General features: G+C 39.5%; 1 protein-coding gene across 2 annotated transcripts in view; it reads left to right on the forward strand.

Moving 5' to 3' along the window:
* cntn5 (contactin 5) overlaps window positions 1–3,665 on the forward strand; it is a 146,272-nt gene extending 142,607 nt beyond the window's left edge. For both annotated transcript variants that reach the window (XM_053677758.1, XM_053677759.1), the window contains exons 22-24: window positions 1,047–1,159; window positions 1,232–1,400; window positions 2,785–3,665. In XM_053677758.1, the coding sequence (XP_053533733.1) occupies window positions 1,047–1,159; window positions 1,232–1,400; window positions 2,785–2,891 (389 nt within the window). In that variant the 3' untranslated portion in view covers window positions 2,892–3,665. The remainder of the gene's footprint in view (window positions 1–1,046; window positions 1,160–1,231; window positions 1,401–2,784) is intronic.
* The last annotated feature ends 21,444 nt before the right edge of the window (window positions 3,666–25,109 follow it).

Raw genomic sequence — 25,109 nt, forward strand, 5'->3', positions numbered from 1 at the left:
GGTGAACATCAGGCATTGATCGACTCCCAACTGAATTTTACAAACATTTCTGGAAAACATGGGGAGCAGAACGGTATGAGGTTTTTTAAATGGTTTATAAATAATGGGAAATTGCACACGGGTGGTTTTATCTCTCCTTCCAAAAAAAAGTGACTTAGGTATCTTTAAAAAATGGAAGCCTGCGGCACTTTTATGTCTCGACTACAAAATCCTATCAAAATGTCTGTCAAATGCTCTGAAAGAACACATCATAGTGATAAATAAAATGATAAATACTGTGTGCCTGGATGTTTTTCTTGAACTGTTTCAAGGGTTTTTTATCTATAGACCAAGAAAAAGCTTTTAACAGAGAAGATCACACATAACGTTTTAATACACTAGATGCTTTTGGGATAGGTACAAGTTGTTGTTTTTTTTTAATCATGGATAAATTCTGATGCTTGCATTATACTCAGGGTTAAGTGAGGACTTGGCTGCAGCGGTGGACAAGGCAAGGTCGTCCATTGTTTGTGAAACTGTACAGTTTGGCCATCAAACCTTTACTCTGTCAATTAATAACCAGCATGCAGGGTTATCAGTGTGTGGTCTACAGGAGACGGTGGTTCTGTCAGCTGATCTAGACCATGTCATGGTCTTTGTTACAAAACAGGAAGATGTTCAAGCTCTTACTTGCAGTCTCGTTGTGCATCGAGCGTTATCAGACTTTCTGAAGACCAGACACAGAACTGCAGGACGTGGGTGCAGGGTGAGCTTCTGTGTGCTGTTTAAATTAAGTCACTAATATTACTCTAACACCTGTGATGGATTGGCACCCTGTCCAGGGTGTACCCCGCCTTGTGCCCCATGCTAATGGGATAGGCTCCAGATTCCCCGTGACCCTGAGAAGGATAAGCGGTATGGATGGATATTACTCTAACAAAAGCACTCTTTCCTAAATCAAATGTTTTTATAGATAATATTTGTGTTTTTAAGGAAGATTATTGTACAAATGAAGGCTTTTTTTTTTTTTTAAATAAAATCAAGTCTCTCTCTGTATCTCTCCCCAGCCCCGAGCCATCCACCAGCCAATGTGATGTGGATTCAGGAGGGGAATAATGTCTCCTTATCCTGGGACCCAGTGAAGGCTCTGGACAACGAGTCGGATGTTATAGGCTACAGGGTGCGATTCTCACACACACACACACATTTGTGTATGGTGGTATTTGTTACTAACTTTGATTTATTTTTTCAGGTATTATTACGTCAGGAGGGGCGTGGTCACAGTCAGGTCATGAGGACCCCAAACACGGCTGCGGTCCTCACACTACCAGAAGGAGGAACTTATATTATTGAAGTGTGTGCCATCAGTGAAGGAGGCGAAGGAGCAGCCAGCTCTCAAATCAGAGTGCTCACATCCTCAGGTGCTTGTCCTCGTCCCTAAACACTGCGTCACATGACCTCTAACCACCTTAAATTCTCACTAAAGAACAAAAACGAAAAATGTCAAAATTCTGTCCATATGGGGCACACAGTGGATTAGCGGTTAGCATGTTCGCCTCACACCTCCATGTGAGTGTGTGGAGTTCTCATGTTCTCCCCGTGCTGCAGGGGTTTCCTCCTGGTACTCCGGTTTCCTCCCCAGTCCAAAGACATGTATGATTGGCTGATTGGCATGTCCAAAGTGTCTGTAGTGTATGAATGGGTGTGTGAATGTGCCCTATAATGGATTGGCACCCCGTCCAGGGTGTACCCCACCTTGTGCCCCATACTCCCTAGGGTAGGCTCCAGGTTCCCCGTGACCCAGTAGGATAAGTGGTGTAGAAAATGGATAGATGGATGATATCTGAAAAGAAGAGAAGCTGCATTGGATAAGTAACTAATAAACACTGTGTGTTGCTGTCATGGTAAAATACTGAGTGATGGGGTGGTGTGACGCGTTTAATCCATTTATAGTTACATTTAATGTTGTGGTGAAACAAGTTAGTTCCTGTTGTCACTTATGTTATAGCAGCTATAAACACTCTTTCCCTCACCATCCCTCTCTCTATTCTCTCTCTTTATTTTCTCTCTTCAAGTAAGAATCACAGTTTGTGGTGTGAGTGAGAAACAGTAAAGAAGTGTAAACTCCTCCGTGCTGAAGATGTCAGAAAACTTAAAGTTACAGTGTTGCCTCTGACTGTTGCAAAGCGCTGACACTGGAGACTCCTTCCATAAATTTTAAATAAACAGCTCTTTACAGAAAACTTCACCACATCAATTACGATTGCGTAATAATGATAACATATTAGAGCGAGTGCATTAATATAAACCTGCGTTACTGTCAGAGCCGCTGTTATAGAAAACTAATCACCACCTTCTGACCAATCACAATCCAGAACTCCACATCGCTGTCATATAATTAAAAATAAATCATGCAAAGTTATAGTGCTAAAGGAGAGACGTGGGTCAATATCACCTCCATTTGTGGACAGTGAAGAAAACTTGAAGGTGAATTGAGTTAATAAAGCCATAGCTGCACTTTAGCTTAATGTCTCTTTAATTAGCTTTCCTCCACACACACCTACACGGCAGAAAAACCAATTACAGCTAATGTGACAAGATAAATTTAAAGTGTACATGGACAATAGACTTAACGAGCCTTTGAGGGGGAAAAAAAGACTTTATTTGCCAACTTGCAAATAATTCTTGGAGTTGAACTTTTGGCAAACCTCAGCAGATATTTCTGAGAAAGCTACAATCCATAATGTTCATATAAAGAGCAGGATAGAAATATAAACACTCTCTGATGTCTCTGTTGTTCTGTAGGTGTGAGGGCGAAAAGTCAGCAGCGTTCTGTGCATTATCTGCCGTCAGTCTTCGCATGGACTCTTCTTCTCCTGACGGTCCTGATGGTGCCTTCTGCCCCGTGGTGAGGCATCTTCACCATGTAACTCTGCCCCCTGTGTGGAGGGAATGGACTCTCCCTACACCATACAGACTGCCGTGTTGGCCTGAACCATCTCCAGGACATAGGGGTTGGCCAAATGCAAGTGCTTCTTTATTCAACCAGGAATCCATCCATTTTTTTGCTACTGATTCTGTTGCAGTTTTTCTTCTCATTATCAGTGTTGTATTGTGCATTGTGCATAGAACGTCCTTATATTACACAAACTGCTGAACTTTTATCAAATCCAGCCTTCACTGAGAGCCGGGAACACTGAGGACTGAGACTCTTCATCTGACACGTCTCCATCCCTTTAACCCGTGGCTGCCTAAACAAGTGAAGCCATTAAACTCAGCTTAGATAAGTGCATTGTTTCTTATTCACACATTAAGAATGACAGCAAGATGGATGACAAGAAGTAGAAGAAAAGAAAAAACTAACAAAAACAACAACAGTGAAATGTTTTTATAGTGCCGAGTCTTTCCAGACTTCCTTTTTGTACATCATGTTAACTTAAAACTGGTGTGTGTGTGTGTGTGTGTGTGTGTGTGTGTGTGTGTGTCAGAGGGTTTTTTATGTTGTGTTTTTGTCAGTTTATGATGCACATGCGAGGCTGCTGAAGGTCTGGGTGGGTGTGGTCAAGGTAGTCTAGAGGGCAGGGTTTTACCTGTAGTGCCCAAACGCATCATTAGACAAACAGAAAGAATCAAAGAATCTGTGATGTCATGGTGAACGCTGAAATAAATGTGACGTATATTTTTCACCAGCGCGTGTTTTCACTCTCTGTTCTGAGGAGAACGTTGTTTTTATTTTATTGTTGATGTTTTTCTGTAAAGCTGTTGTGACAGACAGAACAGGAGCAGTTACCACCCCGTACACACACATCAGTATAAGGTTTTATTTTTAAATCCATATCAGATTATTTGCTGTTAAATGTCTTAAAGCAAATTATTTTGTGTTTTATATTTCATGCAGCCAATCAGTGACAGTCATGTCAGGTAATTGCTCAGAAGGACACGCCCCCAAGATATGATCTCCATTTATGCGGTTATTTTTCACTCTATGATCATTTAAAAATTTTACCAAAATGCAAGAAGACTAAACACACGTGGTCGAAGCGGAGAACACACTACACAACAGTACAGGTGACAGAAGTGTAAGTTTAGTGTTTTTTGTTTGAATTGTGTGTTTGTTTTCACAGCATGAAGTCAGTCGAACATTACGGACTTAAAACATTTATAAAAATGATGAGTCCAGCTGCTGATCTGTCTGGAAGTGTTGGTGTAATAGTTTCATCATTCCTCATGATGCTGTCGATGAGATCTTTTGATATAAAGCGTCGCTCAACTCTAACAATTTTACTATCGAGATATTGATAGCTGTTATATTTTATATATATTCAGTTACTGAGTCAGAGTGATGCATTTCATCTTCCAAATGGGTCTAGGTTTCCAATTTCATGGTCAATTACCAATTTACCAAAAACACAGGTTACCAATTTCATGGTCTTTCATCTCATTATATAAAAAATGTCTGCGTTCCATCAGACTGTAATACTGAGATTTGTTAGATGATTATTCATAGTGTTCTCTGAGCTCAGGTGACTGACTGGGCTCCTGTCATTGTGCTTCCAATCTTAGAAGCAGCAAAAACCAAAAATCTGTCGGTCATATTCAGCATCCCCTGAAGTAGCTGTCAGTGTTGACCTGTTTCTTCAGCCTGCTCACATGTCTCCATCTCCAGGGGACTGTCAGTCAAAATAAATTCCCTTCCAGTGTAATTAATGCCTGAGTGGAGCTGCCACGACTTGTGCTGAGAGTACTGTTAGCGCACTTTCTCCAAATCCCACTCATCCCCTAGAGTATGGCTGGACACTCCATTAGAACCCGCCAGCCGGCTCTGACTCACCTTCCCGGCTCTGACTCGACTTCATCCAGGGAAATGTTTATGAAGGCTTTCAGTAACCCAGGCCATGCTGAAATGTCTAAAAATAGCACATCAGCTTTAGTAATAGGAAGTCGAAGCATCTTCCCATCATTCAGTGGAGATAAAGACGTCACAGTGAAATTTAGTTTATACCACTGTTATTGCGAGTAAATATTCAATTATTATAAAGTAGATTTAGAATGTACATTTATACTCAGCTCTTAAAAGTCAGTCATTTCAGTGTAACTGAGTTGCCATGAAACCTGGTCCCAGAAATAAATCCCCACTAGCGCACAGATGCACATCACACCCTTGTCAACTAATGCCTAAATTCAGACAAGAACATTTCAGGTAAGATCAGGTATTTGAAACGACACAGCGTTTTGGACTGGGTGACTCACTCTTCCGCAGCTAATACCAGTTCATTTTTTTTCAAACCAGTAACTTTCACACATCTGGAAGAAAGGTGTAGTGATCCTTCATACTGTAAATATATAAATAACATCGCTATTTATAGCTTAAACAAGGAGCCCACACTGCAAAAATTATTCCTTACCAAGTGACAATATCTTTAGTATGGGGCAAATGTTTCTAATATTTCTTATTCTGAGATTATTATAAATGAAATATAAGATTATTCAGCTTGTTTGAGATGTTTTTACTTATTCCAAGCTTTATATGTTTAATTCTTTTAGTAGATAATGTTGCTTTTTCCTTGAAATAAATACATATATTTAGTCAAATTATTTGCCAGTAGAATAAGACTATTTCAAACTTCAGAAAAAATGCCTAGAAATAGGTTGATTAATCTTATATTTTGTCTTTTGTTATCTTACAATAGAAGATATATAAATATAACTATATTTAAGATATTTTCACTTTATACTTTGCAGTATAAAATACATAAACAGGTCAGTTACTATTTGCTTCTATTTGGAATAAACTGATGGGCGTGGCGTTACTGTGAGAGAACCTGGGTGTGGTTAGAGTTACTGTGAGAGAACCATGGCATGTTCTAACGTACCATGAGAGAACCTGGGCAGAGTTACTGTGAGAGAACCTGGGCGTGGTCAGGGTTACTATAAGAGAATCCGGGCGTGGTCAGGGTTACTATAAGAGAATCTGGGCGTGGTCAGAGTTACTGTAAGAGAACCTGTGCATGGTTGGAGTTTCTGCAGGAGTATTTAGGCAGAGTCTGTGGGTGTGGGTGGGTGTGGTCTGAGTGTCAGTGTAGGATCCTACTTACCTCGAAGGCAACATCTAGGGTGAGAAGACTCGGTAACAGGACACAAATAGAACACTACTGCAAGAACACGTAAACATATTTCCCTAGGTTTCTTCTCTCACTGACTGTAGATACCCTCCATCAAACCATCTAATGCTGATGGAACCCAGTTCAATGCAGGAAATGAAGATTCTAATATAAAGCTGGAGAACCAAAGTTATTGAGGGGAACAGAGTTTGATGTACACTCCAACTGCAACTCAAGCTGATGCTAATGCAGGAAAGCATCCGGGTCGTGTCTGGTGTAATGCAGTGTGCTGAGATCCTGAAGGCAGCTTGCTTCTGTCCATTATTGTTTTATGTATCCCATAATCCTGTGCATCAGCTCTGGTGCAGCAGCCAGTCTGGAGAACAATAGCGTTGAAATCCAGCAGCACAGCAGGCGAGAGGAAGCTGTTTGAGTTTAGATGTGATTTTGGATTATAAATCTGTGATGCAGTCACAAAATATTCACTCCATAATCCCTCAATGGTTATATAATTGCTTTAATGCATTTATCCTAACACTATGTTCACACTAGACGGTGACGTGTAGCTTGTAGTTTGTCTCTTGTGGGCGTGTAGTGATGGTTACTGTTGTTGCTTGTGGGCGTGGCCACCTGCCCGCAGTGCCAAAACTGTAACTGGTTTGCTGAGCATGATGTTACTGTGCTTGATTGTCCAGCCGACTCGCCTGACCCAAACCCCATAGAGAATCTACGAGAGACACCAGACCCAACAATACAGACGAGCTGAAGACCGCTATCAAAGCAACCTGGGCTTCCAGAACACCTCAGCAGTGCCACAGTCTGATCGCCTCCATGCCACGCTGCATCAGTGCAGTAATTCCTGCACAAGGATTAAAACCCTGACCGAGTATCAGCGCATGAATTACCATACTTTTACAAGGTCGACATTTCTGTATTATAAATTCTTTATTCTGATATTTTGAGATACTGGATTTATTATTTCCATGAGCTGCAAGCTTTAATCAAGATTAATAACAGAACAAGGCTCGAAATATGTCCCTTCATGTGTAATCAATCTAGAATAAAGTTCCACTTTTTTAATTAAATTACGGAAAAAATGTGATGCATTTGAGATGCACCTGTAGCTTTTGGAGATACCGTAGCTTTTAAAGCTAACTAGCTAACACAAATTAAATATTGCACTACTAATTGTGAAAATGATTTATGTTGTGTGATTTATGTTACACTCGTACTCGCTTCATTCTCAGATCTGCTACGTCTTTCCAAGATACGGTTTTTCTTGGTGACGTCTCTATACACATTTAATGAGAGGTTTTATATGACAGGATAAGATCAAACTACAATTATAGATTTTTCTTCGATTCGTGTGTAAAAGAGTGAATGGAAACTAATCGCAGGTAATAAATCTGCTTTAGAATATCACTGAAATCATGACTGTACAGATGTATGTAGAGAGTTTCCTGTCGTTTATGAGTGAAAACATCAGGTAATGTAGATTTCCAAGGTCTGAGAACGTCACTCGGATATCTGTGACTCGTTCCTGCCTTTAAAGTTCGTTCCATCAACCTACAAAAACTCCTGCACTTCTGAAGCAGCATCAGTGCAGCTTATTCTGTATAATTTCCATATGTGTGTGTGTGTGTGTGTGTGTGTGTGTGTGTGTGTCAGACCTATAGACATGCACATTAGTGCTGGAATACTCTCACACATACATTAATTCTGTTCATTCTGAAGAGGTTCTTTCTTCTCCTTTTTTATTAGCGTTTCCTTTGTTGGCTCTGGCTCTCATGCCTGCACACAGCCGCTAATGTGGTGACCTTTAATTATTCATGCATTACCTGTCGGTGTCTGTGCTTCTGATTTATGCTAATGGATTATGTAACCCACAAAGAGAGCGACGTGGCTCAGGGGGGCCGAGGATACAGCATCAGCAATTAGGACACACACTCCCTTGACTTTAGAGATGGAATAGTGCTCCACGGCTAGCCACTTAGCGGAAGGGTGTGAAACAGCTGTCATATCAGCCGGACTAATGCACTCTGAGAGCTGATTAACAATGGAGGAAATGTACAGCTGAGCAGAATGTAAAATCACATGGGTTCTCTCCTCAGCACTGCTCAGTCACACCACCGAAGACATTCGAAAACTCTGATGTAGTCATATACCTGAGATATTAAATGTAATAAAAGGTGTATGGGTGCATTAGTGACTAAAAGTGCACTGTGTCCTGAGTCTAATGGAATCTGTTCTGTTTTCACTGAGACTTCATTATTTCTCAATTAATTTGAAATAGCTGTCAATGATTATAGCCGAACTATTAATATCTGTGTAATAGTTCTGATGTATATCGTAATTAAAATCTCAGCTGGAACATCCGATCTATTACAAGACGAGAAGTTACGCTGAAGACCCCCTACTTTAACTCTGTAAATCAGTATAATGAATCTGCTCAGACAGCTGCAGCGACAAAATATGTTCCCTTCATCAAGCTGTTGAGTTCATGACGGTGTCTGGTGCACATGTGGTGTCGTGCAGGAGGAGGTTTGCTAAAATTAGAAGATTGCAACAGAACTTTAAGATACAGACTGGCTTCTCAGCTGACAAAAAAAAGGTCCCCAGGACGTCCCCTAAATGGCCTCTACAAGCGTCCCCCAAACGCCCGTGTGTAGGGTCACCAGACGTCCAGCAGCCATTCGGGATGCTTTGGGGACTTTCCCTGAAATGAACACGTTCAGTAGTGTTATGATTCGAGATCCTCTGACGTCCTCGGAACGTCCGCCAGCGGACCGGACCAAATGCGGACCGCAGTGAAAGTTTGGAACGTCCGGAGGACGTCCCCTGTTTGCTGGGTCAGGAGTTTTTATAGCATCAGAACATATCAGTTCAACGTCACCTTATTTATTAGCCATTCAATAAGAGTCACTGGGAAAATGTGAAACTCAGAGACGGTAACCCGAGCTCAGGATCAGAGCGGGAACGCTGGAGCCGTGAGGAGAGAACGCTAAATACTGCAGATTCATGAAACAATCAACAATCTTTCATTGAGCAAGGAATAAAACATGACGGGGCATGCTGTTCCTGGAAAATAATCACTAACAGGGTGGTGTGATGGAGCGGCGATAATGTTCCCACCCAGAAGCTGATTATTTCCCTTCAACAGCACGTCACGTGTTTTATTCCTCTTATGCCACAGCAATTTCCCAACAATTACATTTTTTATGTATTAAACAATGACACATCATATTTTTTTTATCCATTTATAGTTACATTTAATGTCTGTAATCATCAATATAATATGGGGAACATATCTTCTGTAAGGAGTTTATTTGACATGTATGGCTCCAGTGTCAGCACTCGGCAGAGATAAAGCTGTGCATAAAGATGTACATGTACAGCGTCTTCAGAACAGAGTTTATGGTTTCTCCTGGGGAAACTGGAGATATCGGGATTCTTAAGAAGTGCCTTAACAGCAACAACAACAACACTGTGATTGGGGGTCATATTTCAGTCAGACTCCATAATGATTGATGATAATTCAGAAGTGTAGATCAGATCAGATATAGATGTAGTTTAATGGAGATTTGAAGTCATTAAGCTTGTTATATCCAGTAGAACTCATTTAAATGTTCTCATCTTATGAAGCATCCTGGATTAGCATATGGAGAAGCACATAACTGATTTTCTAAATATGAATCTTTTTCTGGTCTTTAATATTTTCCTCTTATCACTCTGAGGTCAAAATGGCATAAACATCATCTAAAGTTTTGTGTTAGAAGAACTGTTTCAGTTCAAACAGGATGTAAGCAGGACCTGACCTGGCCCGGTGTGGAGAAATGTTCCAGCACATATGGCTAATGCTGAAGGTGGTCATCACCTGACCCTTGCGGTGTTAGTCGTCTTATTGACGTGACCTTTCTCCCGTGTGTGCTGCTACTTTCATCCGCCCAGGTTAAATAATTCTGCAGGTCTATTATTTCGCACTTGATGGGTTCACTAATGCACTGACATGATGATCACAACGCCTCGCTCTTTCCTTTCCAGCGTACACAGATATGGAATGTAATTTGGAGCGATCGGAGCGGCCATTACAGCGCGTTTCCTCCTCAGGGTTCAAGTCTGATCAGGAGAAAACTAAATGAATTGACGAGAGCGTATTGATGTAAACAACTTAATTTGTCTTTGTCCTTTAATATTTATTTGTGAATATGCTTCTGTAATGAGAAATCCCAGCAGGAAAGTGCACTTTCATTTTTTATGTGAATTATTCAGGAGTATAGCTGCGTTTTTAAAAGATTTTTCCAACAAGTAAGCAACTTCAGCACATCTTTACTCTGTGCACCAATTTGGACCTTTCTGCTAAAAGCGTTTGGTAAATCTCGTCAAGATTCAAGACACCCAGGGGACAATTTAGCATCGGCACTCCAGGAGAAGACGTGAAACTCTGACCAGATGTAACCCGAGCTCAGGATGGAAGCAGGAACTCGCTGTATCACGTCCTGGTCTGAAAACACTGACGTGGGGATTTTTCCATTTTTCACCATTCTCAGCTGAATATTGAACCTTGAATAGATAGATAGAAGATGTTTGCAGTCGTGTACTTCACACTGAAGATGCCGAAATCAAATAGAAAAAAGTTCTTTAAGATAATTAAGTGTTCTTAGCTCCATAATCAGGTTCCAGAAGAAGGTTCCTCCAGAGGGAAAACCGAAGCTCTTTAAGGCAGGGGTTCTCCAAGGCCATGTAGTCAGGGAGCACTTTAATCATGAAATAAATTCCACTGAACCCCTCAGTATAGATTTATTACATGAACATTATCTAAATGTGTTGATTTATTCGAGCCGGAGAGATTTTTTATTTCTGAACTTGATTTTTTTTTTTTTTATTTATGATTAAACTTTATTTATTTAAAGTGTTTATTTGTTTATTTCAAGTGATACTGGATAATAATTCTAAGAGCTTAATATTAAATATAATAATATTGATTTCCCCAGACCTCACTTGCTTTAAGAGTTGGTAAGAGTGCAGTATAAAAATACTTTTGATTCACATGCTTTTACCATTAGTGAGGAACGTTTGACTCTTTTCGTTTCTGACCTTATTGATTCTTCTTGCTTCTCAAATCCAGCAGGTAAGTGAAGGTAATTTGTTCAAAATTGGTAATTTTGTTCCCGATTGGCTCTGCATCCAGATGTGCTGCGTGTTGAGTTTATAGTGCACCTCCAACCTCTTCTCTCGTTTAGACTTATATAACAGTGCAGTTCTGGGCGGAGATGCTTATTTTTTCATTGCAGTGTCGGGGTTAAAACACCTTCCAGGTGGAAGAGCTGGACTGTTCTCTGTCCTCTGCAGCGTGATGAAACGCAGAGTGAATGCAGATGTTGTTCTCACTCTGATGTCGGAGCCAGAACCTTGTCGCGCGGCCGTATACAGATTGATTGCTCTTCCTCTGAAGCAGAGATGTGAAGCGTCCTCTCGGGGATGTGTTGTGACCTCAGGACCTCCTGAGCAGTCTCATTAAAGCAAAAGTGAGTAATGAATCCTCAGCAGTATTCCTGTACACACACCCATCCTCTTATACTCCATTTACAGTCCACTACAAATTGGACGGATTACAGGCTGGTCACGGCAGCGCTGTGCCTCAGATCAGACCTCGTCCTCCAGCTGGCTTCATGTTAATGACACTGGTGAAGAGGAAATCTTTACAGCATGTGCTGAGATTAGCAGACTGTATTGATTGGATTAAAGGAGCTCTTTTCAGCATGAAGTGGAACTCCTTTAGGCAGAATGTCCAGCTCCTCCAGGAGCTTCTACAGATTTCTGTCCTCTCCAACCATCACCACAATGTCACCATAAAAAGAGGGAGAAGATACGGTATATGACTAGTTATTAATCTGTGTTTTATTTACACATTAAATCATGCAGCAAAGACTGTTCTATACAAGTACTAAACATTGTGTGTGTGTGTGTGTGTGTGTGTGTGTGTGTGTGTGTGTGTGTGTGTGTGTGTGTGTGTGTTACAGTAAAATACTGTGTGACAGGGAGGTGTGATGAAGTGAGTTTCTGTTACCTCACTGAAGATGATTACTTTCCTCTAACAGCACATCCCCAAGTGTTTTATTCCTCTTACACCACAGCAACTCACCCACATTACTATTTTTTCACTTTTAAAGAACACATCATACTTTTTATCCATTTATGGTTACACTGAATGTTGTGGAATGTTTGCAAAGTTCCTGTTGTCACTTACGTTATAGCAGCTATAAACACTTCCCTCACCATCCCTCTCTCTATTCCCTCTCTCTCTTTTCTCTCTCTCTATTCTCTCTCTCTTCAAGTTAATAAAATAAAAACGTCAGTTTGCTTGTGTTAGTGAGAAAGTAAAGAAGTGTAAACTCCTCTGTGATGAAGATGTGGAAAACTTAAAGTTAAAGCTTTACCTCTGAGTGTTACACAGCGCTGACACTGGAGACTCCTTCCATAAACGTTACATAAACGTCTTCTTACTATATCAGTGACTACACACAGCTTTAATCCGTTATGTGGAGCATGCGCTGTACACGTGCCTGTGAATGAACCGTTACTATAGAAACAATAACGTATGATATTGATTTCTAAATGACAGGAAATCAAATATTTTAGCTAAAGTTTAATCAGAATGTGTTTGTGGAATAAACGTGTGTGGAGTAGATTAAGATTCTCAATTTTACGCTCTGCTAATAGCAAATCTTTAGTTTACATTGTAATGGATTTTCAAATGAAAACCTTTGGCTAAGATGAAGTGATGACTGACAGCGATGATGGTGAATAATGAGGTTAGTGTGTGCTGTACACAGAGACTGTAGAGATGAGTGAAGGGCAGTTTGATTTATTACGATCTCAGATCAGTGGAAACACAAGCCTGCTACAATTACATATCAATATCCGTGAAACAGAAAGAATCCATACAGCATGTCGAAGTCTGAGTGTCGGCTAAATGACCTTCTCCCCGAGCGATGACCATTACAGCAGCGTCTCTCTCAGTCTCCTGCTGAGCTGCTCACCGAGGGGTAATAATCTGCCCCCCCGTATCACTCAGGAGGAAGATAGGGTGAATATTTTAGCAGAGTAAATGAGCATGTCTGAACATGGCCCACTGAGCTAAAGACCTGTGGTGTTAAACGGCACTGAGGACAAATCACTGAGAAACTCATCATCTGAATCTGAAAACTCATCTCATCATTTTAATCTGACTGTCTGAATCTCACCGTCTGAATCTCACCGTCTGAATCTCACCGTCTGAATCTCACCGTCTGAATCTCACCGCCTGAATCTCAGCGTCTGAATCTCACCGCCTGAATCTCAGCGTCTGAATCTCAGCGTCTGAATCTCACCGCCTGAATCTCACCGTCTGAATCTCACCGCCTGAATCTCACCGCCTGAATCTCACCGTCTGAATCTCACCGCCTGAATCTCACCGTCTGAATCTCACCGCCTGAATCTCACCGTCTGAATCTCAGCGTCTGAATCTCACCGCCTGAATCTCACCGTCTGAATCTCACCGTCTGAATCTCACCGCCTGAATCTCACCGCCTGAATCTCACCGCCTGAATCTCACCGTCTGAATCTCACCGTCTGAATCTCACCGTCTGAATCTCACCGCCTGAATCTCACCGCCTGAATCTCACCGTCTGAATCTCACCGTCTGAATCTCACCGTCTGAATCTCACCGTCTGAATCTCACCGCCTGAATCTCACCGCCTGAATCTCAGCGTCTGAATCTCAGCGTCTGAATCTCACAGTCTGAATCTCAGCGTCTGACTCTCAGCGTCTGAATCTCACCGTCTGAATCTCAGCGTCTGAATCTCAGCGTCTGAATCTCAGCGTCTGAATCTCATCGTGTGAATCTCATCGTGTGAATCTCACCATGGGAATCTCAGCGTCTGAATCTCACCGTGTGAATCTCAACGTCTGAATCTCACAGTCTGAATGTCACCGTCTGAATCTCACCGTCTGAATCTCACCGTCTGAATCTCAGTGTCTGAATCTCACCGTCTGAATCTCAACGTCTGAATCTCAGCGTCTGAATCTCAACGTCTGAATCTCACAGTCTGAATCTCACAGTCTGAATCTCACAGTCTGAATCTCACAGTCTGAATCTCAGTGTTTAAAAATTCAGCATCTGAATCTCGTCTCCTGTTTCCTTGCGTTTCCTGTATTTATTGTATATAACTACATATTAACTAGAATAAATAAATAAATGTCATGGGGCTTTTAGCTGCACTCTAACTGTGACATTTATTCTCATTTCCTGGTCGTATCTCCGGGCCTTTGTGCTATTGTAATGTCTGATCATTGTTCTTCTCTCCAGTAGTCTATTATTATTATTATTATTATTATTATTATTATTATTATTATTATTATTATTATTATTATTGTTGTTGTTGTTGTTGTTGTTGTTGTTGTTGTTAGTGTATTATTTTAATTAGAAAATACACATTAGGTTAATTCATTATTCATGTTCTTTTCATATCACTTTCACTCTCAGCATCCTGAGAGTCTCTTCTGCAGTACAAATCATCTTTTATTACGTATTAATGAAGAAATAAAATACTAAAACTGTTAAACTGTCTTTGGGAATAAATGACATCCTGCATTCCAGGTCTAACATCATGTCTAATAAAACACAAAAACGGTAAAATAGAAGTGAATTTCTCCGTATTATTATTTTTTTGTCTTTTGATCTTGGCTCGTGCTGAAATATTTGATTTGTAGTATTTTATTGTGATTCATGATAAAGTTGTTTCGTGTGGTTCCTCTGATCCTCCTTCTTCCAGTCTCCTTCATTAATCACACATCAGTATCAGAGCTTGATGATTAAACCTGGTCACGTCTCTGATTCCTTCATCATAAACACCACTTTGTTTTCCACAGCACTAAAGTAAAATGTGAAATATTATTTTTATTGTGCTGATTTCGACTGTCGCAGTAAACTGTTTTATCCACAGAAATTTAATAGAAATATAAATGTTTAATATAAATACACAGCAGCTTGTGGAGATTTAGTGGGATTACTTCAGTGACAAGAAACTCAAATGATTTATACCTCAGTACAACATGAACTAATCTTTCAGAACAAGAAGAAAAGGACAAGTAAAAAATGTCAGATTTAAAATCTTTAAATAGGAAAATTGTTTTTAATTTGCTTAGGTGTTTTGGAAAAGTACGATGATTTAGTTGTAATACAGCGCACTTATTTATTCTTCTCTCTGACTGATCTTTTTTTCTTTAGTTTACTCTTTTTTCTGTCATCTATTTTTTCTTTTCTCTATTTCAGTTTCCCCTTTGTTCTCTTCTTTCCTTCCATCACATTTTTTTCATTTCTTTCATTCTTTCTCTTTGCATCACTTTAATTTTTTGTCGGTTTTCTGTAGGAAATATAAATACAGCTCTTTTTACATTACAGCAAAATTCTGAAATCTGCTTTGTTTTAATAGTCAGTAAATGTCTTAAAGTTGAGGTCTCTCTCACTCACACACACACATAGACACTCGCGTGCTTCTTTAATGAGGAGGTAAATATGATTTATTTTTCTTTTACATTCGGTTAAATATTGCTTTTATGTCTTTTTGTAATTAAACTGACATTTTGCACTCTAGAATCTTGGTGTCGTTACCCACAATGCACTGCGCTGAAATAAACGACAGAACAGTCTGTTACTGCTGCTAACAATGCTTTTGTTTACATGTGAGTATGAAGATCCAGCATGTGATTAGAGTTCTGAGCTCATTAAACTCCTCTGCTGTGGACCGGCCGAGCCGTTTCTCTTCTCCAATGGGAAAAAAATAAAGTCATTACAGGACTAAACAGTCTCAGAGGCTCTCTTACACACACACACACACACACACACACACACACACACACACACACACACGCACACACACACACATATGCTTGGTGTTTTCTCATTACTTTGATTATTTTTTCCCATTTATTTCTCCAGCACAGAGATCACAACCTGCTGGTGGAACCGTGTCTCCTCTCAACTTGTTCTGCACTCGTTCTTGCTCTGTTTTACATTAACAGTGTGCGAGAGGCCATTAAACACAGACACAACAAAACACAGGCTTTAATTCGTGTTGCATGGTGGTGGAACATTATAGGACATGAACAAGTGACATCACAGGGTTCAAAGGTCATGAAATGAGTTCCTGTATCATTTATCGGTCCTCATTTTGGAGGAATTAAACCTGGGAAGGGTTCCGAGAAGAACAAAAATACTGCATTAACCGTTTAAAAATTACAGTCAGTTGACTGATAGGCAGGTTCATGGCCAGGTGTGACCGGTTTCCTTGTTATTTCATGACAAATTAAGAAATAAAATGTCCGGAGTTGATTCCAAGTGTCGAATTGCATTCGGTAGCAGTTCATGCGAACTCTCAATATGTGGTCCAAAGCGGTGTCGATGCAGGTGAAGGAGGTCGTCTGAACGTCTGAGCCGTCTGAAAAAGCAAAACAGACCTATCACAGAGAGAGAGAGAGAGAGAGAGAGAGAGAGAGAGAGAGAGAGAGAGAGAGAGAGATTGAGAGCAGAAACTTTAGGAGAGGCCAAATCAACAATCTGGTACATTGTTAAAAAGAAATAACACACTGGCGAGCTCATCAACACCAAAAGGCCTGGAAGACCACAAAGGCAACTAAAGTGGACGATCGCAGAATTCTTTCCTTGTTGATGTCCCTTCAGAACATCTAGACGAGCACGGAGAAGGAAAGGAAGGACTCATGATCCAAAGCATACAACATCATCTGTCAGACATGGTGGAGGAAATGTTATGGCATGGGCATGTACGGCTGCTGATGGAACTGGGTCACTGGTGTTTACTGCTGATAGAAGGAGCAAGATGAATTCTGAAGTGAATAGAGCTTTACTTTCGGCTCAGATTCAATCAAATTCTGCAAAACTTATAGGACAGCGCTTCACAGAACAGATGGATAACGACCCAAAAGGTACCGTGAAAGCAACCCAAGAACTTCTTAAGGCAAAGAAATTAAATGTTTTATAATGTCTGATGTCCTCAACCCCATTGATCTGCTTTCCACTTACTGAAGACAAAACTGAAGGCAGAAAGACCCACAAACATGCAGCGACTGAAGACAGCTGCAGTAAAGACCGGGTTCCAGACGTCAGGCAGTCATTAACCGCAAAGGATCTGCATACAAATATTTCAAATAATACTAATATTTATGATTATGTTAATTTGTACAATTAATTCCTAAATGGTTAATGCAATATTGTTAAATAAAGCTAAAAGTCGACATTTCAATCACATCTCGATTGCTTTGTTTCAAGTCCATCGTGGTGGTGAACAGAGGCAACATTACCAAAACTGTGTCACTGTCCAAATACTTATGGACCTGACTTTATAATGGTGCTGTGTCTTTGTCACACACTCAGTTCTCGTCTCCGTCTGAGCCTGAAATGCAAAACAGCAGCAAAGTCCATGCTGGAATAAAGACAATTCACTGCTCTATTAGAAGAAACACATGGCTAACAGCGTAATAGCTCAGTGGGGTGTCAGATTAAAAAGTAAAATAAATAATGAGCGTGCAGCAGGTCATGTCTCTGACCACTTTTTAACAAACTTCAGAGCAGAGAAGGAGATCATATCAGTCCACATGAGATTTGTCAGTGAATTCGTTCCACATTTCCATTAGAAACAGATGGAAATTGAAAATGAGCATGAGAGACGCAGCATGAGAGAACAGAGAACAGAGATCTCATCCACTTCTGAACAAAATCACTGTTGGGATTATAAGAGCTAAAAACACGACCTACAAAACCACAGCTTTCTCACAAAAATTTCACCCTTACATTGCAAATATAATAAGGTATAAAATATAGTATCTGTGCCATCTCTAATAATAATAATAATAATAATAATAATAATAATAATAATAATAATAATAATAATAATAAGGGAGACACAGCTGGTGGCTAACAGAGCATACGGCAACAAAACTATGCCAAGTAGAACATGGTGGAGTAGTCAAGGGCACATACATATTCTGGCATAGACGGAACCAAATATCTTCCTGCCCATCATTGCAAACATTCTAGAGAAGACAAAATAAACAAAATAAGCTCACAGACAGCAAGTACAAGAAGATCTTGGAGGCTATCAGGATGCAGAACAGCACTGTCAGGGTCACCAGACTGCTCAACCACTCCAGATACCATCTTTGAAATATCAGTTTCTGATCCTGTGACTCCCTCAACAACTGAGGAGGATACTGAGACATGTAGCTAGAGACATGGAGGCATGGATTGCTGCCAAACTGCTTGGATTCCACTCTTTTGGCCTCAAAAACCATAAGAGGCTGAAAGAGCTACACAGAAACTTAAAAGCGTATCAAAGCTGTGAATCAGGTTCTCTCTAGGATTATCAAGGATGACCACCTAAACCTCACAGACAGCGGTCATCGGAGAGGTCAAAGAGAGAGTCACAAAACCAAGAGAAGGACCAGCATGGAAGAGAAGGATTCGATGAAAGATCATCCATCAGAATGACCTCTACATACTTGAGGAATTGATGAAGGGAGTCACAACTAAACAAGTACACACCAAGGTCAGAAGCATCTACTGCAATTATTAGGCAGATAGAAAGAACACCACCAAGCTTAAGCAATTGATCAAGATGAAGCTTCAGGCCAGAACCCAGTGAATGAGAAGGTTCACAGAGCAGAGTGAGCACTACCACCAGAGCTCTTCCATGAGGACAGAAAGGAGTTCTACTTCCAACTAAATGACCTGAAAGGTGCCCTCAAGGAACCCACTTCTTAGGAATAAGTTGAAGAAATTCCTGAAGGAATCCTGGAAGATGGCATCACCCACAATTCCAAAACTACTTGAACCCAGCAGGAGGAAGAAGTGCACAGACCAACCGGACACTCATCTAAAAATACCCTGGCCCAGACCAACTTCAGAATTTCTGGATTAATCATCTATGCACCTTGGATGAAAAACTAGCCAGAGCCTTAAATCATGTCATGCAGGACCCATGCAACAGCCCCAAGTGGTTAACATCTGGAATCACATTCCTTCTTTCAAAAGGCAAGGATAGAATAGAGCCAAAGAACTACTGACCCAATCATTTTCCTGTCTACAACATACAAGGTCTTCACAGCCATTATCACCATGAGAATCTGCAATCATCTGCTGAAGAATGGCATCCTTCCAGAAGAAAGGCTTCAAGAGGCTTCAGAAAGATGATTGTGACTCAGGCAAAGAAGACGAAGAGAAATCTAGGCTTGGACAGACTACAAGAAAGCCTTTAATGGCGTGCCACATTCCTGGATAACTGAAGCCCAGAGATTCTCTCAAGTACACTAAGCATAACTATCAGCTGGTTTGTGGAGGCATCTGTGAAAGAATGGACAACTGAAATGCTTCTTCCACCAAGGAGGATGTGTCAAGACCGGAAAAACCATGATCAAGTGAGGAATCTTCCAGGGGGACTCACTGTCTCCTGTTATTTTGCTTACACTGACGCCACTAATAAACATTCTGAATACGCAGAGTCTTCGATGTGCAGCTGACAAACAGCACAGCATCTCAAGCTGTTCACCAGGGTTGAGTATCCACTGGAACAAGTCCTGGTAACCATCAAAGTGTTCAGTAAAATAGAAAATATGATGATGGATTTATTTTGCACACAGAATAAAATATCAAATAAATTATAATTAATATAAATAATATGATGTCATGCTTCAGCTTCATACAGGAATGCTCTCTGGATCAGAAGATGGTTTCCAAGAGCTCATTCTTAGCTTCACAGGATTTTTATGCTAATCACAGGTCAATTTGTGAATGGAGGAATATAGTTCTGATGAAAGGACATGATTTATCTGTGATGAGCTGCGACTGTCTCAGAGCAAGAGAAAAGCCGCTGCCTGGTCTCGATGGTTTTGAAGAGTGTAAACTGAAGATCTCAGAGCTTCATCAGCGAGAGGAGGGATTACAGACTGGCATGGGGCTGTGTAGTATGTCTGACATGGCGCCAGATATATTTATAATGTGGAATCAGGTTTAGTAACCTAGCAAACTCATTTCTAGAACACACATACATTAATAAACACAAAATTAGTTTTCATTTAATTACTTTTAATAATTTTAGGGAATATTTTTCTCAGCCACATGAACAATGGAAACACGTCTAAAAATAATATTAACTCTGTAAGAAATGTCAGAGAGACTTATTTAAACTTAAATTAACTCGAACAATTAATTTATCCACGCTGCTGCTGAGTTCTGGATTGTGATTGGTCAGAAGGGGGTGATGAGTTCTCTATAACAGCGGCTCTGACAGTAGCGCTTTATATTAATGCTCTCGCTCTAATACCTTATCGTTTCTATAGTAACAGTAACTCATTCACAGGGACGAGTACAGCGCACACTCCGAGTTTATTACTTACATACTTACATATATTTCCTTAATTAAATATTAAACATCTGTGAGAGCCAGAAACCAAACAACAAAATATGCCACACCCAATCCCTGACCAATCACAGAACAGCCCCATGTGCACACAGGATTTTTGACCAACAACAGGGAGTTTTAAAAAAATCTTATAAATATTACAATGAGAAAAATAATGTCAATAAAATACATAGATTTCAAGTTTGTAAACACCTCATTGATCCTGTATGGAAAATGGAGCCTTTAAAACAGTTCAATAATTCTCTTTCTGAATGATTTCTCCAGCTAATTGTGTTGACCTTTAACCTTTTAAACTGGGATAATCAGCACCCTGAGCTGTATTAATTACATCCAGCAATGCTGAGATTTAAATAGTGATTTTATGAACATGGAGCCTCTGTTTCAGTCTGATCTTCTACATCATCTGCTGTAATAATTACTGCAGTAACGCTGTGATTCATATGTAAATTCACATTAAATTCACTAAATCAACTATAAGCTAAACTTTAAACGTTAAATTTAATTTGAGAATTTTTAGTTAATTAGATGATAGAATTTCAGAGTACTGGCTATTCAGGAGTGATAATATGACCAAATTAGACCACTTGAATTAAAGATCATTTGATCATAAACAACACAAACATGTTTATGTGAATTGAATAATTGTCAGGTTTAATCGGACTTAGAATAAGAAATGTGGAGAAAAATGTTTTGTGTGTCCGTAGAGGAAAACTGATAATAAATCCTGTATGAGTGAAGCTGTAATTAATAGATTTGCACTCACTAATTACTTTTTGCCTCCTTGCTTATTGATTCTGGGGATCAGGAGCTCTAATTGCAGTTAGATCCAAATGCAAAATAAATAAATAAATAAAACAATCCATTAATCTGTCCTTGGAGTTTGTCTGAAAGGTCGTGTAGGTTGTCTACAGCAATATCTGACAGAGAGAATTACAAGTGATGGTAAAATAATGCAAATCATTCACTCTACAACACCCTGACATTCAGAACCCTGACATTCAGAACCCTGAAATTCAGAACCCTGACATTCAGAACCCTGAAATTCATACTGTATTTACTCTACCCATGAGTAAAATCTAATTCTACACCAACATGAATTTGGTAGATAATTGGTGAATAGTACTAATAAGTGGGTGCCAATATTTACACTCTCTGACCAGAGTCCATTTAATCAACATTTATGAATTCACCTTTATAAGTGCTTTCTCCTGGTCCGGGTGGTGGATCTGGAGTCTATCGCAGGAATACTGGCACGAGGGATGAATACACGCCGGATGTGACAGTAGTCCACATCAGATATTCATTAATATGACACATTTGGTGTATAATTTTCATGAAGTTATTGTAACTCGGTTAAACCAATAAACCGGACTGTGTGCTAGCAGCAGTGGCAGCTGGTGGTTATTAAATTAGGGGAAACACACCTGTCTTTTATAAACTTTATATATTGTAGATGTGTTTTATGAGTTTTTGTGTTTGTTTATAAAGATTGTTTAAGATCAGTAACGCACTGTGAACTGTTAATACACTATAACATCAGCAAAAAAGAAACGTCCTCTCACATTCAACTGCTTTTATTTCCAGCAAATTTCTTAACATGTGTAAATATTTGTATTAATATAAAAAGATTAAACAACTGAGATATAAACTGAAGTTTCACAGACATTTGAGAAACAGAAATGGAGTAATGAGTCCCTGAATAAAGTGGAGGTGGATATCAGAAGGAACAGACAGTATGTGGTGTTCTCCAGCTGCTTTAAGTTCTACAGAACATCTCATCCTCATGGACTGCACCAGAGTGGTCAGTTCTTGCTGTGAGATGTTCCTCCACTCTTCCACCAAGGCATCTGCAAGTTCTCCATCACGTCTGGGGGACACATGGTTACATGTAATTTTCCACTGCAAGGACGATCAGCTGTCCTTCCTGTCTCCCTGTAGCACGTCTCAGGTGTCTTACATTACAGACATTGCAGTTTATTGCTCTGAACACATCTGCAGTCCTCATGCCTCCCTGCAGCAGGTCTATGGCATGTTCACGCAGGTGAGCAGGAACCCTAGACATCTTTCTCCTGGTGTTTTTCAGAGTCAGTAGAAAGGTCTCTTTGTGTCCTAACTTATTGTACCTGTGACTTTAATCACCTTCCACCTGTAAACTGTTCATGTCTTAAGGACTGTTCCACAGGTCCATGTGCAATAATTGTTTACAGTTCATTGAACAAACATGAAAAACATAATTTAAACCCTTTCCAATAAACATCTGTAAAGATTATTCTGATTTTATAAAATTTAAAATATAGTCTCCTGAAAAAGGGACGTTTCTGTTTTTGCTGAGTTTAGTAGGCCTGTAATATCTTAAAATGGAGTAACTGGAAAAAAGCTCCTTGATTTATAATTCATAATTTATGAGGATCATTAATTCAGAACTGTCTAAAAGCCCTAAAAATCACCGAAAGCACTGAGCGTGTATAGTCTGAGCCGATCGTGTTTTCCTGAGTAAGCGGTGTTAATGAGAAACACTGCATCAGCAGCTCCTCGGCGCAGGGCGAGTAAATCCGGGCGTGTCCATCAGGGCTGAGATGACTCTCAGGGTGAGGACTGAGCGTGAGACAGTAAGAGAGACAGATTCAGAGAGGAGGAGGTCAACAAGGAGGAAAGCAGATCTTCTCTCCTCCCACAGAGCTGCTGTGTTCACAAACTAAACAGACGACCCGAGTGTGCACAGCTTTACCGCTAAGATCAGACGACCAGAAAGGAAAGACAGCTGTTAAACCATTTCCAAGATGAGATTTGAAAGAATTCATTTGTCTTGCACAAATTACAAAAGTGTAAGAAAGACCGTGAGAGATAACGCCCCCAAACTGAAACTTAACACAAACAGTAAAAAAACAAAACAATGTAAAGTGACGCGTTCATCTGAACTGCTAAAAACTCTAACGCCGTTCAGTCGAGACTGTTTTTGTGTTCATGGAATCAAGCAGGAAATTCTCATTTAGCTTTAAAGCAGACGCTGTATATATCTGTATATAACTGTATATATCTGTATATAACTGTATATATCTGTATATAACTGTATATAACTGTATATATCTGTATATAACTGTATATATCTGTATATATCTGTATATAACTGTATATATCTGTAGTTTATCTGCATATAACTGTGTATAACTGTATATATCTGTATGTAACTGTATATATCTGTATATAAATGTAAATGAATGTATATATCAGTATATAAATGTATATAACTGTATATAAATGTATATATCTGTATATATCTGTATATAAATGTATATATCTGTATATAAATGTAAATGAATGTATATATCAGTATATAAATGTATATAACTGTATATAAATGTATATATCTGTATATATCTTTATATAAATGTATATATCTGTATATAACTGTATATATCTGTATATAACTGTATATAACTGTATATAACTGAATATATCTGTATATAACTGTATATATCTGTATATAACTGTATATAACTGTGTATAACTGTATATATCTGTATATATCTGTATGTAACTGTATATATCAGTATATAACTGTATATAACTGTGTATAACTGTATATATCTGTATATATCTGTATGTAACTGTATATATCAGTATATAAATGTATATAACTGTATATAACTGTATATAAATGTATATATCTGTATATATCTGTATATAACTGTATATATCTGTATATAACTGTATATATCTGTATATAAATGCATATAACTGTGGACGTTTAAGGAGATTTTCACTCACACGCAATGCGCTCTAAAATGAAAGCTGCAGAAGGACAGAAGCACACAGAAGTGTTCAGAAGTTTTGATGAAATGAGAAACATGTCATTCATAGAAAGGACAACGTGTCCAGCATTACCGTAACGTATTATGAGTGAATCAGATATTAGATTAATTACATCAGTGTTTAGTGAGATAAATTATCAGAATAACAGAAAACTAACAGGTGCAATGGTGCATAAGAGAACATAACTTACTGTCATTATAATATATATATATATATATATATATATATATATATATATATATAAAACAGTGACTAATTAGACTGTAAAATGTAGAGTGTTGTGTGTCAGGGAACTGACTTACTCATTTTCATGATTCATTTTTTTTTTAAATCTGTTATAATAAGACCATTTTAGTGTCACAACCAAACCCACTGTATATCCAGGAGCCACCACAACTCCACAAATCCACCACAACCCCACCACAACCCCACCACAACTCCACAACTCCACCACAACTCCACAACTCCACCACAACTCCACAACCCCACCACAACCCCACCACAACTCCACAACCCCACCACAACTCCACAACCCCACCACCACTCCACTCCAGTCTGAACATTACATCATCACTCTCACCTGCTGACTGAATACACCTGTTTCCTGTCTCAGCCCCAGTCCTGCACTGTGTTAAACACTTCATGTCTTTGAGAGGTTTTCCCTGCGTCTCTGAGTGTTTATTCCTGCTGAGTGTTTTCTCATCTCTGACTCCACTTTACTGTTGACGTGACTGTTCTGCCT

The sequence above is a fragment of the Ictalurus punctatus genome, chromosome 4, assembly GCF_001660625.3.
Source record: "Ictalurus punctatus breed USDA103 chromosome 4, Coco_2.0, whole genome shotgun sequence".
NCBI lineage: Eukaryota > Metazoa > Chordata > Actinopteri > Siluriformes > Ictaluridae > Ictalurus > Ictalurus punctatus.